At 41.2% G+C, this 19,226-nt stretch overlaps 1 protein-coding gene across 5 annotated transcripts in view; it reads left to right on the forward strand.

Moving 5' to 3' along the window:
- The window catches only part of LOC120586721 (kalirin), a 434,187-nt gene that overhangs the window by 309,769 nt on the left and 105,192 nt on the right, over nucleotides 1-19,226 (forward strand). For 3 of the 5 annotated variants that reach the window (XR_005648786.1, XM_039843221.1, XM_039843222.1), the window contains exons 11-13: nucleotides 6,201-6,392; nucleotides 14,186-14,394; nucleotides 17,609-17,783. Coding sequence is in view for 4 of the 5 variants with exons in the window: in XM_039843221.1 (XP_039699155.1) it covers nucleotides 6,201-6,392; nucleotides 14,186-14,394; nucleotides 17,609-17,783 (576 nt within the window). In the remaining variant the exon portion in view is untranslated. The remainder of the gene's footprint in view (nucleotides 1-6,200; nucleotides 6,393-14,185; nucleotides 14,395-17,608; nucleotides 17,784-19,226) is intronic. The other 2 variants (XM_039843223.1, XM_039843224.1) reach the window with 1 other exon arrangement.

A 19,226-nucleotide genomic window follows, 5' to 3' on the forward strand; every position in this document is an offset into this window, starting at 1 on the left:
ATTTTCCTGTTTCTTTGTATGTATGCCTGGTAATTTTTTACTAGATGCCATATGTTGTGGATTTTACCTTGTCGGTTGCTGGATATTTCTGTATTTCTATAAATATTTTTAAGTTTTGTTCTGAGACATAGTTAACTACTTGAAAAAAGTTCGATCCTTTTAGGTCTTTCTTTTAAAATGTTAGGTGATACCAGAGCAGTGCTCAGTCAGTCTAGGGCTAATTATTTGTCCGTGCTGAGGCTCTTCTGAGTACTCCACCCAATATCTTGTGAATCATGAGGTTTTCTGGTCCGACTGGTGAGAGCAGGTACTATTCCTAGCCCCGCGTGGGTACTGGATTCCGTTACCTCTAATCCTTTCAAGTGGTTTTTTCCTGCAGTGTCAGGTAGTTTCCTCTCACACAGATATGCCCCAGATTGGGTAAGGAAAGAAGATGAAAGAGATTTATTTGTTAACTACAAAGTACTATTTGCTGTAAGGTTTGATTTGCTTGCCATTCAGTAATGTCAAGATCCAGAGACAAGTCTTTATCCTCCCCAGTACCTGTGCTTCTGTGTCCTTTTCCTTTAACTCATTTCCCATTTAGAAAAAAAAGTACAGCTTGCTACCAGCATTCATTTAATTTTACATAAATTAAATTACATAAATTAAATTATGTAATTTTGATGCTGAAGCAAATCTGACTGGTTTTCAATGTAAAAATAAAATATGAAAACTGTTCTTGGAGTTATTTCGAAACAGAACTTGTCTCTACTTCTAATGTAACAGAAATGTATACATAAATTAGATTCATCATATGCATCTCCGGCTAATGACTGTTCCAGAACGATGTTAACATCACACATGCTGTGTTTTCCAGGAGTTGACATTTTCAGCGATTGAAAATTACTATATTTTGTAAATAGAAGTACCACTACTAAAAACAGAATACCATAAATAGAATGATGCCATTTTCTTCCAAAGACTATCTCTATACTAGAGTGATGCAAAAATTATAATATAAGCGAGATATTTCGTGGCAAACTTTGGAGATAAGGTTAGAACTGTAATCCACGAGTTATCTCGGGGTAAACGCTGTAGCCACAAGTACCGCCAGCACGTATTCTCAGGGCAAATGGGAAATGGGTTAATGCTTGTGTATTTTTGCTCCTTTCTTCTCATTTGGCCCATTTGTTCCAGCCATGCCAGCCTGGAAAAACAATCATCAGGAAGGACGTTCTCTTCTGGTCCTCTAGTAGTGATACTCACCAATCCATACTGCCTCTTTTGAATAATGCATGAATTCTCAGCCTCAGCCTTCCTTCCTTATCCTCAGAGCATAGAGCCAAGGGTGCTAACTCCATATTATCTAGGAAGTCGACTCTTGCTTTAATTCATTGTCTCTTTCACCCTTTTCCTTTTAAAAGCCCTGCATTCTCTCTTCAGTCCAGGGAGTGTGAAACCATGCTTGTGTTGCTGGAATGCCTGTATTTGTAGGGATAAGTTATCCTAGAATGTTCTTTTTTTTTTTCCTGAGAAGAAAGCAAAAAAGTACCAGGCCAAGGCTGCAGCAGGAGAAATGGAAGGTAGATCTGAAGGCTGAATTATCTAGGGCAATTTATCTGGTTGACATAGGGAAGGGAGTTGGGGAGGGAAGAACAGGAACTGTAGCCCAAATCTTTAACTCATGGGCTCTGACTACCACAGGCCCTGCTCGAAAGTCCTAAGGGCCAAGAGATTGATGCCCCAGTACTCATAACCCATTTGTGTCATATTAGTTGGGAAATGTTGTTAAGGGGTCAAGTCTAAGGCAGAGGCTAAGAGACTGAGAAACCAAAGAATGCCTAGAAACTACACTCAGAATTGAGGATAAAATCTTGCTCTGAGGTAGAAACTGTTGTTGATTTGGTCAGAAGGGAAACAGGAGCCTGTTATGATCTTTGTCCCAATTTGAGGCAATGACAGACATCAATGTAGCGCTTTAATACTCTGGTTGATAATCTCTAAGCACGTTCCTATTTCAAGACTGTGCCAGAAGGTAGGATAAACCAAATGTAATTGAACATGGAACATGATTTCTAGCGTGTAAGGTCTTGTCAGGTATTTGATGAAGGCCAAGGATTGAATATTAGGATTGATGGGGATTCATGTAGTCTTTAATTTATTAATTCATTCACTAAATATTTATAGAGCAGTTACTCCATGCTGGGCACTAAGGGGAAGATGTGAAAGACATTTTCTGCCCCTAAGCTGACGAGAAAAGCAAATATTTGCATTAGAATGTGACAGGTACCATTGAGTAGGTCAACACAGTTCATTCTGGGAGCTCAGAGGAGCACACCTAAGCCACCCTTGGGAGGAAAGTGGATATGAGTGTGGAATTTCTGCATGAAGTGATGCCTGGGCTGAGTCTTAAAAGGTAAATAAGAGTTGGTCAAGTAGAAAAATGGAGGAAGAGCATCTCGGGCAGAAGCACAGAAGGAAGATTCAGTGCAATAGTTTCTGGGAGTGAAAGTTTATTTCGCAGGCTGTTTGTAGGGGAGTGATGTGAGTTGAAGCTGAAGGGGAGAAAAGCAGGTGTCAGATGAAGAAGGCCTTTGCATTCCACACTAAAGTATTTTACCCCAAAGGCAGTAGGAAGCCACTGAACAACTTTAAATAGAAGAGAGGTGTGACTGGATATGAATTTTAGAAGCTCTTTCTGGTAGTGTTGGGGAAGAGGGCTGAATTTGGGTAGAGCAGGGAGCCCAGCTTTTAGTGCTGACCCCATTGCCCTCCCACTTATTTTTATTGTCCCTTTCTCTTTTTAAAACCCATTATCTAGCTCTTCCCTGTTTTGTCCAATGTGATTTCCTGACACTCCAATTTTAGTCAGGTTGACTCAACTTATCCAAACATGCCATGCTCATTCCCATCTCTGAGTCTTGTTCATTCAGCAAATGTTTAGTAAGTTGTGTGCCAGTCACGGTGCTTGGCATGGAGAACCAAAGGTGAGACATGGAACCTACCTTTCAAGAGCACACAGACCAGTTGACGATACCTTTGGAAGCACACTGTTACTACGAGCATGATAGTGGCTGTGGTATGGGATAAACAGAGTACCATGAGCAAAAAGAGAGAGAGTCCTGTCTATCAGAAGCCCTCCTCCTTCTGTGCTAAATCCTGCCCATCCTCAGTCTTCTGTATTCACTCCGTGTAAGAGGCAGAGTAGTGTCTCTATATACTACACACCAATCATACTCCTCTTCTACTCAAAACCACTTAGTGGCTTCCCACAACTTTGGAGTAAAATACCTTAGCATGGCATGCAAGGCCCTTCTTCATCGGACAGGGTAGTTTAATAATGTTTTGGAACTTGGGCGCTGAAGCCAGACAAGATTTTAATCTTTGTTCTACCACTTATGAGACATGACCTTGGCCAGAAATTTTTTGTGCCTCAGTTTCTTCATCGATAAAGTAGGGCTGGTGGCTGTATCAACCTCATAAGGTTATTGTGAAGATTAAATGAATTAATATGCATATAAACCTTTGGAATGGTCCTTGGAATGTGAAAAATATTTGATCATTTTTAGCTATTCTCAGTTTTTATTCATTTTCTTCTAGGCATCTACATCATGTCAAGAAACCTTAGCTCCTAATTATTATTGTTTTGCTTGACCTTTTTTATGTATTGTTATAGTATTTCCCTCAAGGATGGTTTTATTCACCTTTGAGGTAGCATACATTGTATTTGTATCTGTACTCTGAGGTAACTAACTACAGTGTTGAATGTGTATTAGAATGACCGACCATCTCAATCTGCCCAGTACTGATAGGCTTTCCAGGATACAGGACTTCCGGTGCTAAAACCAGAAAAGTCCTAGGCAAACTGGGACAAAGTTGTCCCCTGACATGCAGTGGGGCACTTCAGTTTTGGTTTTTGTTTACCTCCTGTTGGTCCCAAACTTAACTTGAAAGCAAGCTTGCTTTGGCTCTGCCACACATTTTTATTTTTTGGCTAGAAAATACAAAGTCACAACCTCTGTGTTTCTTTGGGGTTTCCCGAGATTCCCTAAAGTTTAAAGTGGAAGGTGTGAGGAATTCCTGAAAAAAACTCTCCCCTATCAACTCCAGGTATATTTACTAGAAATTGTGGACAACCTCATAAGAACCTTCCTTAACCTGGCCCACAGCCCCAGAAGTCTCCTTATGCCTGTCATTTTCCATCCCTCCTGGTGTTTCCATCATGACTGTGAGTACTTCATTTGCTTTCGGAATTGAGGTGCCCTTATTTACCGTTATTTAACTCAGTGGCAAAGCCTCTTTCTTCACACAGGAATCATCTGTTTGTCCACGAATTCTCCAGGTGGAGTCAAAGGATTTTTTCTCCTTTCAGCTCCATTCCCACCTCCACCTTACCTGCTTTAGGACTGCAGTTGCTTTTCAGAAGGGATGCCTTAAGGATCAACTGGGACTTCTCTTGGTATTCCTTAAGGCCATGACAAGTGTTTGCTGAAGCCCTTCTTATCTCCTCCAGTGTAGTCAAGAGGCTGGGTCAACAGTCTCTGAAATGTTCCACCCCATTCTGTTTGCTCAGGCTGCCGTAACTGGATAGCTAACATAACAAATTTATTGTCTCACAGTTCTGGAGGCTAGAAGTCTAAGATCAAGGTGTTAGGAGGGTTGGTTCATTTTGAGGAATATGAGGGAGACTCTGTTCCATGCCTCTCTCTTAACTTCTGGTGGTTTGCTGGCCATCTTTGTCATTCCCTGGCTTGTAGATATATCTCCTGATCTCTGCCTTCATCTTCACATGATGTTCTCTGTGTGTATGTGCATGCATGCTCGTCTGCGTGTGTGTGTGTGTATGTCTATCTTTTTACACGGTATCCTTTTTGTAAGGACATAAGTCATATTGAATTAAGGGCCCACCTTACTTTTGCTATGACTTGATCTTAACTAATGGCATCTTCAGTGACACTGTTTCCAAATCAGGTCACATTCTGAGGTACTAAGGGTTAGGATTTAACATGTGAATTTAGGAACAACACAGTTCAACCCTTAACATCCATATCTTCAGGTAAGTCCAAAAAACTCCATGGAAACTGGTGACCTGTCCTCCCCAGGCAAAGTAAAACACCTTATAGTCACTGCTCATAAATCTATTTCAATTTTCCACTCACTTTGCACTTGATACTGTTTCTGCTCCTAGATTCAAATCGTCACTGGTAACCACTTGTTCACCACCCTCTAGGGCATTGTGTGACTGTAGGGATATTAAGAAATATAACGTATGCTTGAGTCACTAGCTCTAAATCAGTGACTATCAGGAGATATTTTTAAAGGAATCCTGCTGCGAAAAAGTCGTATCCATGGCATATATATAACAGCTATTATAAAGGCAGTGACTCCCATCATGATGAATAGTAATTATAAGTTGATTGAAATACTCTAGAGAACACTATGACGTATTCATACAGGGGTTGAAGGAATTTGTGCGTGTGTGTGCGCACGTGCGCACATGTAAGAGATGTGGCGTGTGGGGAGGGGTGGGTGGGGGAGGGATGTGCATGTCATGCAGTAGCTTAATAAACAAAATCAGTACTCTTCCCTAACCTTCCTGCAAACATCAAGCCTTCCCTGGCCACGCAGGCAATAGCCTGCATCTCCTCACTCTGGCGGTGGCTGCTTCTTTCTGTTAGCTCCCTGAGTTGCTGACCCCTTCTCCTCCTAAGAGATAGCTCTGTTTCAAAAGATAAAACTAATTAGTTACAAGAAACTTGAGGGAAAAGTCAAACAAGTTCCCCAGTTTACTGTTTCCTTGGTGTTCTCATCAGAAACCCAGAAGATCTTTGTGTTGTTTCTGACTCTGGCAATGACAGCCTGAGATGTGAGGGCAGTGGGGGGCGGGGCAAGGGGGGAGGGTGTCAGTGGGGAATGGGGACTCTCGCAGGTCTCCTTGCTCCTTTCCAGAGACGCCCCACCTCGGAGAAATCCCAGAGACAGAGGAGGCACCCAGCTAGTGCCCACTTGTGCCAAGCTGCCAGGCAGGCTGCTAGCTTGCTGCGAGGCGGCAGGCGGGCTCGGCGTGAGCTCAGCTCCTCCGTGCCAGATCAGGGAGCTGTCGTCCCCGCTCCCACGCCCCACACTCCAGCACTGGGCAGCCCCGGGTGGGCTGGGGGAAGGCATAAAGCTCAGTTTGTGACTGCAAGTTGACTTTCCCTCACTGTTATTGCTGGCAGAATACGTACACGAATGCGGACAAGCTCCTAGAAGCAGCAGAGCAGCTGGCTCAGACGGGGGAATGTGACCCCGAGGAGATCTACAAGGCAGCTCGACACCTGGAGGTGCGCATCCAGGACTTCGTGCGCAGGGTGGAGCAGCGGAAGCTTCTTCTGGACATGTCTGTCTCCTTCCACACGCACACCAAAGAGGTAAGGGCAGCCAGCCGAGAGCGGGCATTGGCTGGGTTCGTTTTTTCTGGCAGGGGTCTGGTCGCTTTCCCAGTAAAATGGCTTTCAAGGTACGCCCAGGGTCCTGGGTGTTCTGGGGGTTACTAGCCCCCTGTGATTGAAGACATTAACAATTTGCCCCTAAAAACCTGTGTTGAGGTCTCAACCAATATGGGGGATATTTTTCCATCTCATCTCTGATTAGGGGGCCAAAGAGACAGGTGGTTTGGGGAGTCTGCTAGAACATTCAGTCTGCAGCTAGAGAAATTTGGGAACCTCTGGTACATGAATATTCATTGCAAGAGGAAATATAAGAGGATCAGAGACTCTCTTCCCAACCGACACCCACTTGCTCTTGGTTGCTGTTTCCTGTCAGAAACCAGAGTCCCGCAGAACTCTCCATCATCTTTGCTGCCAGCAAGGAACATACAGAGTTTGCAAACATGTTCTATGTTTTTATTTAAACAAACAAACAAACAAAAAAGGGAATTAAATCTTCTCAATGAGTTTGCCACAGGGTGATATTAAAGCGAGTGACAGCCAGTGAAGCAAGAGGGACTGAGGTGCCCTCCAAAGAAGAGGAAGTTTGCTGGGCTTAAATCTGACCCTGAATCATTCACAAAGTGGAGACAGGCGAGGAGAGGATGGATCATGTTCTGTTGTTGGCAAGGCAGGGGGCCCATGCAGAGGAGGAGGGTTGTAAACCTGCGATTGCCGTTCATTTCTGATTAATACGGGGTACTCTGAAACTGAGTAAGTGGCCAGTGAGGAGGCACATTTAGCATCTCCTATGATAACACCCTTGGCAGATGAACTCATTAGGTACGTGCATGCTTGTATTCCCCTAGGAATTCATTTTAATGGTGTATTAATTAAAGTTTGATTGCTGCTCAGGAAAAAAAAAATGAACCCTACTTAATTAAGTTGATTTTTGAAATTTGAAATGCATTAAGGAGCCTGGTTGTTACTACTTCACAGGCTTTCTGACACTTTGTGGGAATGAATGCAAATTGTCGCAGTGCCTATCAGAGAAAAACATGAAAAGATAATGTTTTCTAAACTGAGATTCCCCAGGCAGATGAAGGGCTGGCAAGCTCCCCGAAGCTGGCTCTGCTTCATCTCCATGGGACCCACAGACACTCTCTGATGAGTGTCTGTCAAGCAAGGGGATTAGCTTTAATCCAGCTTTTCCTGCCTGGTTGTCTGCTTGCTTGTGGCTCACCCAATTCTTAACAATGGTATCAGAAGCCAAAGGCATGTGTATTCTCCTTTAATTATGAGCCTGTAGGTGATGGAATGGAGCATGAATGAACCGGAGTCCTGTTCCTTGTGAGGGCTGTGGGAGTGCTGGCTGCCCAGGGAAGTGGTGGATGTGTCAGTTTCCATGGAAGTGCCACTCCCGAAAGGGTAACATTGGTTCTAGGAATCTTTTCTAGCTACATCTCCCACCTTCTGTACATGGAGCTAGGAGACTAGGATTCTAGTCCAGATTCTGCTGCTGTAGAGCCATATGACTTATGCAGATCACCATGTCCCTGGCCCCAACTACAAAATTTTGCAGTTGGACTGGGTGGTCCCACCACCCCTTATGGTTCTAATGTGAATTCAGGATTCTTTTTCTTCTTCTCCTCTTCTTTTTAACTTGATGTGGACAACAGTAACAATTAATAATAATAGTAATTAAGCCTGAAGTAATACAGGTGATTTACCTAGCCTAAGATTTGGTTCATTGTAAGCATTCAAGATATATTAGCTAGTATTTTTTTTTAATTGGGTACCTACTACTTGCCAAACACATATATCGTCTCATGTAATCCTCATGGTAATCTTATGATATAGATTCTATTAAATATATTTTCAAGTGGAGAAACTACGGGTCAGAAAAGAACTGCCTAAAGTTACAGAGCTTCTCAGTAGTGCAGCAGAGATTTGACCTGTCTTCCTAAATACTGCGCCCTTGTTCTTAACCGCTACCCCACATGGTCCTGTCCTCCTTTTTTCCTCTTGTGTCTCCTCCACTCCTCTGCTCTCCTTCTTTCTTCTTACTCTTCTATTTCCTCTTTATATTTTCAAACCCTAAAGCGGAGGCTTGATGGGGAAGGTAGACCTTAGCCGAGAAAGTGCTGGCAGCCTGGAGGTATGGGAGATGTGAATAGTCAGAGCTGCAATCATTTACCATTGTCTACCCTCATATCTCTCAAACCTTGCCAGGCTTGGTCCTATTTGAACCTGAGACTTGTTTTCACACTGCGATCCAGCTTATGAAATCACATTCATATGAAATAGCACTAAAGAGAGCAGCATACTTTGAGGGGCAGATGAGGAAAGAGAACAGGAACTGGAATGTATTTAGCACCCACTCTGTGCCACACTGTCTATCTAACCAATAGCCCTAAGGATTACCACTTTTATTTCAGTTTTACAAATCAGAAATTAATAATTTGCCTAGGGTCTTGCAGCTAGGATGTGGTGAATGTGGTATTGATCCCAAATCTTTCTGACTCCGAAGCCCATGCTTTTCTCCTTTGCCACATAGACTTTCAAAGGCCAAAAAATAGAGACTGGGAAGGAGTTTCTCCACCAGGAAATTTATTCAAACAGGAGGCTTTCAGGAAATAGTGTAGTCTCTCCCAAAATATGAGAGAAATTAGGAGCAGTTGTGCCTGAATGCAAAGGGGTGTGTGATTGTGAGGATCTTTCTAGTCAAGAGATGTGCAACTCTCAGATCACACAGATTCTGACTTTTTTCCACAATGGAAAGAAAAGTGTTATCTTGGCTGTCATGGAGAAGCTGTTCATAGGAGTCATCTACAGGACTTAATTTCTGCATGCGCCCTCTTAGTCACCTTCCCAACTCAAAATGAGTCTGTCTGAGGCCCCCTTTAGGAAGAGTAGCGACGTGTGCACACTTATGCATTATGTACACATATACATGGATATGCATATGTGCACACATACATACATATGTGTGTTAACACACACACATTAAGTACAGCAAGATCTTGGATGCCAAGGAGGACTGATTTCCAAATCTAGATCTTTAGGCATGTCGCGTACCTTTGAGATTACGTAATCTCTGTTACTTTGTGATAATTATGATGATTATTACAGAATTGAGTAGTACAATACTAGCACCTATATTTTTTCCTAGTAGAAAACTTCCTCCCAAATTTATCCTTCAAGCATCTCTAAAGTAGGCTAAATAAGGAACTTGAGGACTCACCTCTGGCATCATTTTTCTTGAAATTCTTCCCTAGGGCTTCCAACTTCCCATCCAGATTGGACTAAAACACCAAGTACATATCTCCATCCATGATGTTGGGATCACACTGAGCTGATTGGCTCTTCCTCATTAAATTCGAAGTGCTCATGTGTAGAGTACACATGTGGGTTTAGACATGTAGATGTAGATTCTACAGTACATTCCCATCACTACGTCTGATATATAGAGATGCTGAATAAATATTGAACAGGTATACGTGGCAATGGGAAGCTAGTCATTTCTTTTTAAAAAAGAAAAAAGGTAGTAGAGAGGAAAAGCCCATTCCATCACATCTTTCGCCCACTCTAGTTCTTTGTCTTGAACTTCATAGGCAATCTAAATAAAGGAGGGTGGGTTTGCCTATGGGAGCTTTCCTCTAGGACCTATATAGCAGACACAAATGGATTACGAGGCAGGTGGAAGTGAGCATCCTTGGATGATCTAATGAAGAAGGATCTCCTGTGGTTTTATCTTTTTATATTCTATTTAATACCTCTCAAGACACGCCACCTCTCAAACCTTGGGAACTATGGGTCCTGTTTTCTCCTGGGCCTGTTAACTCTTGACTCCTTCCTCTTGACTCTGTAGGCAAACTTCTGGCTTCTTACCCAAGACAAGATAGTAGCCAAGTCTTTAAGTCTGTTAGGGACTTTTGAGTTGCTATGGTTATTTTTCCCTCTTATAGTAGGTGGAGTAAATGAAAGGATGATCTTCTGCTCAATTTTACTAAAGTGCCTTGGGTAGCATCGGAGTTGCTGGTAAATATTGTCATAGATCCTTCCTACCTAGTTATGATTAACTCCTTCTTTTCTTTGCTTTCTTCCTTTCTGCCCACTTACAATTATTTGCTAAGTTTTTGTGTTAGTGCCAATGTGTATGAGAATGTCATTGTTGGATGTAATTTTGAAGGAATTAAAGCCCCCAGTACAGAGATTTCTAAGCAGGAACTCAATATCCATCTTCATAAATGATTTAACCTGGGCTTCCTATGACTCCCCAGTTCATAATTTTACTTTTGGCCACTTTCTGCATCAGAAGACTTACTCTAATTAGGATCAAAGAGGAAACAGAGGAAAATATGAAAAAGATATCCTTCAGGCTCATTTCTTCTGCAGATTGAAGAGTCTGCTTAATCCCATTGGCCCTGCTTAATCCCATTGGCCCTGCTCTGTGAATTCTTGGTGACCGTAGGTATCCGGATGGAGGGTTAACCTTCAACCATTTCATTGCAATGTTGTTCATAATTTTGAGTAATTAGAAACCATCTAAATTTTCTATGTTGGGCAATTCATTAAGCAAATCATATTATGTTTATATAGTAAAATATTATACAGTCATTATAAATCACATTGTCAAAGATCGTTAATTGGTATGAGAAAGGGCTTGCAGTATATAATACATTAAAAACTATATATCCAGCATGAGCAGAGTTTTGATCACATGCATGAAATAAAGACTAGAAATAAATATACAAAGAAGTTAAGAATGTGATGGGTGATTTAATTTTCCTTTGCATTTATTTTTGTTTTATACATTTTCTTCAATGATATTTTTAATTGAAAATTAGGAAAAAAAAGAAAAAAATTTTTTTAAAATTAGGAACAATCCCAGTAAGTGTTATTTTACAAAAATAAAACTTTCATCCCTCCTTAGAAGAGCTACGTGATAAAGGAAAGTGACAAACATGTGCTTGGAGCCTTCTTATACATCCAGAGCCTCAGCTATTAGTTCATACTGTGCTGAACTTTCAAATATCTTCTTTTTGCCTGAGTCTAAGAGGGCAGCTGGTGGTTTGCTGGTCTGGAGAGTTAGGGAGAATGTAGAGAGAAGCATTTACACAAGTCGTCATTTCCTTTGTCCAGGCAAGAGACATTTGTAGCAAGTGTCATCTGCTCTATGGAGATCATCCAGTCAGAATTCTCTTTCCTTGCTGTGTTTCCATGGAAATGCTGTAATTGCTAGGTTTCAAAATACCCATTTTTAGATATTTTTGTAGTAATAATATGCATCAAATTAACTAAGGAATGTGGCCAAGATAATCAACCTCAGCTCTTTATTAGACAGCTTATTTAAATGCCCTTTTCCATTTGTTTCTAACCTTGTGAAATCATCTTCCAAGATATTTCTTTCTCAAATCAGTACATGGGCGCGCGCGTGCACACACACACACACACACACACACCCCACAATCACCATAGACACTCACATGTACACATGTACCATGTTCCTCTACCCACCCACTGTGGAACCAAAACTAAATGTCTTCAAAAGGGATATGGCCTCAAGAACAAAACAGCTTCATCCTCTATTTCAATTGTGTTTTGGTTTTCCTTATCAGGAAAATGGGGATAATAGTACTTACCCCCACAGAGCTTTAAAGATAACTTAGTCAATATATTTGTGTGTCTATTTGTACACACACACAAATAAGTGAGATCTATCTATCTATCTATCTATCTATCTATCTATCTATCTCTATATCTATATATTCCTTACAAATAGTACCTGGCATATAGTAAGTGCCAGATATTATACATTTAAAAAATATTTTTGATGCAAGTTGTCTCCCACTATAAGGCAGAGGAAAAGTTTAACACACTCCTTCATTTTGGAATTGGTAAAAGATGAACACTGGATTTGGTCCTTCAGTGTGCTAGGTTTACTGATAAGGAAAACCAAGGTGCAGAGAGGGTAGGTTACTTACCAAAGGTTGTATAGCTAATACATGCTAGAATTGGTGTTGAAACTTTTAACCACTATGCTATGTTGTCTCTCTATACAATAATTTTTTAGGAACTCCATTATCTCTTACCCACCGACTTTAGCACACTTGGAAAATGGTTTTGCTCTGTAGGCAAAATGGCAACCAGAAAGTATGAAGTAACATCAAGCTATAATGAACATATCCTGAACTTCCTGATTTCATACTGATTTGAAATAAGTACATTCATACTTGTAGGAATATGTATCCCAGCGTACATGGTCTTGAAAACTTGTGTTGTGTATTTAAAGAAAAGAAAATGAACTAATTACAATCAGATTATAAATTGCTAAATGACAGGGACACTGAATAATAATTTGGTTATAGCCATCATCACAATGCTATAGGCTTATTCATAAAGCTATATGTTTATTTAAAGCATTGATAATAAGTAAATCATTTAACTCATAATCTTTGAAGTAAGCAGTGCAGTTCTTACTCTTCTCATTTTGTAGATTAGGAAACTGAGGCTCAGAGATGTTCTCACCTGTCTAAGGAGGACATTCTTTATACTCCCTTATTCTCTACCTCCAAGGCGTATTAATATTGTTAACTCAACCTCTTTTCCCACATCTGGGGCCTCTCCTGTCTAAAACAAAAAATACCTTGTCCAAATCTGAAGATTATTTTTGTCTCTCTTTATCATTTCTTTTTCTCACCCCTTATTACAAAGGCCATACCATGATTTACCATTCTAAGAACCAACTAGATGAAATAATATTCTCAAGGTGGATATTTATCCATGATTTTAACTTACAGAATGTTAGAACCAGAAGATAACTAACAATTTTATTTTGTGCTTTTCTCAGCCTAATTTACAAATGAAGTCTTGGTGAGCAAAGGGTGATTTTGTTCAAAGGCACTGTAAGTTACAGGATGAACAGAACTCAAAATCCACATCATCTTCTATCAATTTTCTCTCTCTGTTGGCTTTTTTTCCTGGTAGAGCCCTGAACTTATCTTTTCTGCTAGCCAGGTGTAGATTCTTTGTTTCTAAGCAAACTTCAGACTCATCTTTCCCTCCATCATTTATCAAAGTGCTCAGTAAGATTAGTTAGAGGTGGAGTACTACGGCAGCCACTGGAGATCTATTTTTCAGCATGAGAAAGAGCTATCAATAAATGAGTTTTTAGTAATTCAGTTCAGCTCTTCATCATTTCCAGTGCTTATTCTGTTCAAAACACTATACTTAGCTATTTTAAACTTGTCTGACTAGTAATGTCATCCTGACTGCATTACATCATCTTGAATATCATGGGGGAAATGTCTCATACTAAAATTAAGATAAGCTACATCTTGAGCATTAAATTTTCTAACCATCTGTCAATCCTGCAAAGGACAAAATGATTTAACATAGCATATATTTTCTTAATTAATCTTCATTTGGTTCTTATTGAGCATCACATTCTTTTTTACATATATGCAAAATGATAATAAATTTCTAGGAATTGACATCTAGCTACCTGGAGGAAGTGTATAGAGCCCTCCCTTTCCTCCTTTCTGAAAGATGAAACAATATTTGTTTATCACAGTCTCCTGTTCTTCCCAATCTCTCAAAGATGAGTGGTAATGAATATAAATATATAAATATAGAAACACAAACCGATCCATAGGTGTGCTGATGAGGACAGTCTGATGTTGCACTGACCGATTGAAGGTATGTTGGGTGCCCCAAGTCTGACTTTCTTGCCCTTGCCCCAGACTTGGCCCCTCCCTTCTGTCCTGAGTAGAGTCTCTGCTCTCTTCCCACAGTTGTGGACGTGGATGGAAGACCTTCAGAAGGAGATGCTAGAGGATGTCTGTGCAGACTCAGTGGATGCGGTCCAGGAACTGATAAAGCAGTTCCAGCAGCAGCAGACCGCCACGCTGGACGCCACACTCAACGTCATCAAGGAAGGCGAAGACCTTATTCAGCAGCTCAGGTCAGCGCCTCCCTCCCTGGGGGAGCTCAGCGAGGCCAGGTCAGCATGGGCAGTGCTTTCCAGTGGGAAATGCCTCGGACTAGACACGAGATAAGTCATGTCCCAGTCTCAGCTCAGCCACAACCAGCTTTGTGGTCTTGTGTGAGCTTCAGTCTCTCCATCTGTCAGATATAAAAGTGCCTACACCATATTCAACTTGAGTTTAAAATGAAATAGTAAACAGAACAGCTCTAATATTCTAAAGCATTATTCATCATTCATGATGTTATTCAGCAATCAGTAACATAATTATAACAAAATTAACATTCAACAGAAAATAAATAATATCTTCTTTAAGAAACATGGCATATTTAGTTATGTTGAGAAATGGTCTTTATGGAATATAGTGTTCTTTGGCATCTGATCTCAGGCTGAACTCTCAACTCCAAGGCCCCAGTTGGCAAAATGTGACCAAAAAGAGTTGGCTTTGGCCCCATGAGAATGTAGAGAGTGTGTGATGTCCTCCTTTGTTCTTCATTACCCACTTATGACCTTTTCATCATTCCTTGCTTCCCAGAAAATAAAACTGTATCAGCCTATACAAACATTACTAAGAAGGAAGATCCTGTCTAAAGCTTTAAATTCATTTAGAATCATTCACACATTGCCTCCTTTCTGTTGGCATCAATATGTAGCTTCTTGTTCCTGTCAAGGGCACTGGTTCCCCAGATAAAGTGTCAGGAGGCCTTGAGCAAGCCCTTGGCAGCCAGTTCTGTGCCCAGGTGCTATGTAAATAGGGTTTGATGGTGCTAATGATTCCCGCCCGCAGAGACTTGTTCTTATCCCATAATCACTGAGTTCTGGGACCTCTGCCAGCTCTAGACAGAAATAATCTCACCAACCCTGAGGGCCTGTAGGAATTACTTCAATTGAGAGGGCTTCCCCTCTCAATAGACTCAGGCCAACCCTGGGGCCTGTAGGGATTACTTCAATTGAGAGGGCTTCCCCTACCCCATACTAGTTATCCAATTAAATAAATAATAAGAACTTATTTTTTAATGGTTCTGGCATGCTTTTCTGTTGGAAATTAATTATTTCTATTCTAAATATGTACATGAGAGGTTCTGAGTCCTCGTGTTGCATATTAACAAGACAGCCTCTTTTCCTTCATCCCCCAATTCATCTTCATGAATATATAATACATGACAGTTTTGTCTGCCTACCTGGGAAGCTCTACTGTTATTCATTTCTGAAGAAAATTCCAAATAGCGGACAGTCACTTAACCTCTCTGGATCTCAGGTCCTTTGTCTGTGTAATTTAGCTCTGTCAGCTCTAGAATTTTATGATGGTTTTGTGTTTTCTCTCCAAATACTTTTCATAAGCTTGCCACTTGCTCTTAACAGCTGCCACCCTTGCACAATGCCTAAGGACCAAAGGCCACACAGTGATGGCGAAGGCAACGATGTAACTGATGCCTCTTCCACAAGTTTAAGTTTCGTGGATTCCAGGGAGGACCATAGGCATGTGACCATTCATTCCTCCACTTGCTTGACTCCTGCCTGGGTTTTCCTTCCTAATAGCAAGACCAGTCAAAGAGAAAAGAAGTAAATGGTGCCTATTGGACCTTGGCAGGATGCCTCACACACACCAGGACACACATCTTCTCTAGGTCTCCACTTCTCTAGGTCTGCCACTCATCACTGAAGTCCCTAAGATTCCCATCATCTCTGTGATTTCTAGTGAGTCTGACATTGGCATAGTCAACAAATGCATAGTATTGAGTCCATCTCTTATATTCCTTTTATGGTAGGGAGTGTCCACCCAGTGGTGGGATTTCATGACCAAATAGGCAGGGTTAGGAGGTAGAATTGGGAGTTCTCTGAATGATAGAAGGAAAGGTTTTTGACAAACTAGCCTTATGCTCCCTTCAGAAACAGACAGTGTGGGCTCAGCTACCATCACTTCTGAGACCAACACAGGCTAAAAGGACTAGTTTTCAGAAAGTTTGCTGATGAGATTCAAAACTAATGATTTTCCCTGTGTCCTCTGACTTACTAAATTGTAGAAGAAACCAAGATATCATAAGATATTGAATGTGCCCATTTATTTCAAGTTTTAGAGCTCTAGTTTACTCAAGGCCTTGTGGAATGTAAACTTCTTAACCCAGATTTCTTATTACAATGACCTCTTTGGCGGGCTCGCCACCACCTCACTTCTCTAAGCAGATCAATAATGTTTACTTCTTGGTTCCCGTCTACAACATGTCATCTCCCCCTAATACTTTTGTGTAGACTCTCCCTGCTCAGAAAGTGTTCCCCTCCTATCTACTTATCCGGGTTCATCCTTTTCTTCTACTGCTCAAATCAGTTCATCCTCTTCGAAACCTTGTTGTCACAGCCTCTTGCGCCCTAACCTCTGCTCTCCCCACCTGGGCCTGTGTCCCAATCAACACTTGATACTTCACTTGTGTCCTTTCAGGATTAACAGTCATTCATACAGCACACTCCTGGTCACAGAGCATGTTTACCACACAGTCTTATTTAGCAGCAAACTGTGAAGTGAGCAGGGCAGGGATTAAGTCTACTTTACAGGAGACAACTGGGGCTTGGGGAGGTGATTTCCCAAGGCCATTAGCCCACCTAGGTCAGAGTGGGGACTTAATCCAGGCTCGTAGCCTCCAGAGCCCACGCTTTCCTAACTGCAGCTTAAAGCCTGTGTAATAACACTAGCATATAACTCTGGCATTGCATTGTGGATAAATAATTTTGGCAGCCGTAACCTGGTTTTAAGAACAATCCTGTGAAGTAAAACTAGGAAGGGTTTTTTTTAATTATATGTCTTTAACATGTCTACTGTTATGCTTTGTATTTAATGTGTCTATGCTTATGCATGTGTATATGTGTGTATATTAAAACTGTACATATTAGACTACATATATGTATGGAACCATTCCATTGACCTAACACTTTATGCTTTGTCAAGCCCTTTCCCATCTATTATTTTATTTGATCCTTTTCACAGTTCTGTCTGAGGAATAGGAGAGCAGCTAGTCTCAGAGCTACCGTGCTGTGAACCCCAAAGAAGATACATGTATATTTGGTTTGCCTACTTAGCAGATAGTACCAGGCTCACAGTAGGAGTTGGATAAATGTCTCTCGATTGAATGATTCATCTGATTCACATCCACCTTGCTTAGACGAGGAAGAACCCCTGTTCCTCTATGACTTTTAACATGGCAAGGCCCCTCCCTTCTTTTTTTCCACTCTGCCACAGGGACTCCGCTGTGTCCAACAACAAGACACCCCACAGTAGCTCCATCAGCCACATTGAGTCAGTCCTGCAGCAGCTGGATGACGCCCAAGTGCAGATGGAAGAGCTGTTCCATGAGCGGAAGATCAAGCTGGACATTTTCCTGCAACTGCGCATCTTTGAGCAGTATACCATTGAGGTACAGGGGGCGGAGGAGAGCAGTGGGAAGGCCTCCAGCATGGCTGAGGGTGCTGCCCCAGGACTGGAAAGAGAGTGTCCACAGTAGCCAAAGGGGATTTGAAGGGGTTATGCATCAAGGATACATTTTTAGAAATCAAGAAATCCACATTCCGTCTTGTTATATTCCTCCATCCTTCTCACCCCCACTGCCAAGCGACTCTTCTGTTTCACGGTCTGTCTGGGGATGGCTTCAATGAGAAGGTTTTTATTGGTGTGCTTTGGACTCTTGCTACTTTGGTTCCATAAAGATGATGGAATTAGCTGTTTTGGGATTGAGTAGAGTCCTTGAATTCTATAGCTTCGTGAGTAGGTAGGTGCTAAAATTAGGGGGTCTCCTCAGCAGAACTAGATCAAGAATTAGATGATGTCACACAGCAGCCAGCAAGTCAGGAGCCTCAGGAAGGAAGACCTGTATTCTTAATTTGCTTATTAAGAAAGTAAGTCTGTGCTCAGGCCATTTGATGGTCATCTCATAGACTCCTTAGTTCACTCTGAAAAGGTTAGAATTGGGTGTTCCGGTATACTTGTGTCACCTTTGTGATACTTATTAATAATGTCTGCTCAAATAATATTCACCTTTTATTTATTTATTTTTTTTGCTTTGAAAAAGTAACTAAAGCCAGGTCAGTAGGGTTTCTGGGGATTGAAGATTATCTGACACAGGAACTTTGTCCTTTTCAGGGGGGCGTTAAAGGTACTGTTCTCCCAGCTGGTGTAGTATGACTGAAATCCAATTCTCCATTTACCAATTTTTTAAACTTGTTTTGCATTCCAACCATCTCCTTTGATTTGGGGCTTCTAGGGCTTCCGGGTGTCTGGGACTGATCTTCCCAACAGTATGCAGAAACTTCCACGGAACTGGTGTGGAAGAAAAATGGCGCCTTTTTTTTTTTTTAATGTTGAAAACTCCAATATCCCAATCCCACACAGAATCAGAAAACTGCCCTGGCAACAGCTGCCCTTTTTTCAATCCTAAGACCAAAAAATATTCATATTTAGAATCAGAAATGTAAAAAAAAAGCAGTCTTTTCTGTCACTTACTCAAAATTTTGTAATCTTTCTCTTCTTATAAACACACCTCTACTCCTGCCTCCCTGGAAGCTGCTGCAGTTTCTTGCTTAAAGATTTCATGTTCTAAAAGGTGCTTTCTGGACAATTTGTGGAACAAAGGCGGAGATTTAAGTTTTTAAATCTAGATCTTGATGATCTTTCCAATTTATTCCATAACTTAAGGTGACTTTATTTTGACTTTTATTTATACTTTGTTTTGAATCTACACTCACAAGGATTTCAGGTGTCAAGGAGTATTAAACATATATCGAAAGAACAGTTAAAATGCCAGTGGAAAAATAGAGATACTGGCATGCAGTGAAGAGCGAACATGGCGGACTTCATAAAGGTG

The sequence above is a fragment of the Pteropus medius genome, unplaced genomic scaffold (assembly GCF_902729225.1).
Source record: "Pteropus medius unplaced genomic scaffold, Ma_sr-lr_union100, whole genome shotgun sequence".
Classification (NCBI taxonomy): Eukaryota; Metazoa; Chordata; class Mammalia; order Chiroptera; family Pteropodidae; genus Pteropus; species Pteropus medius.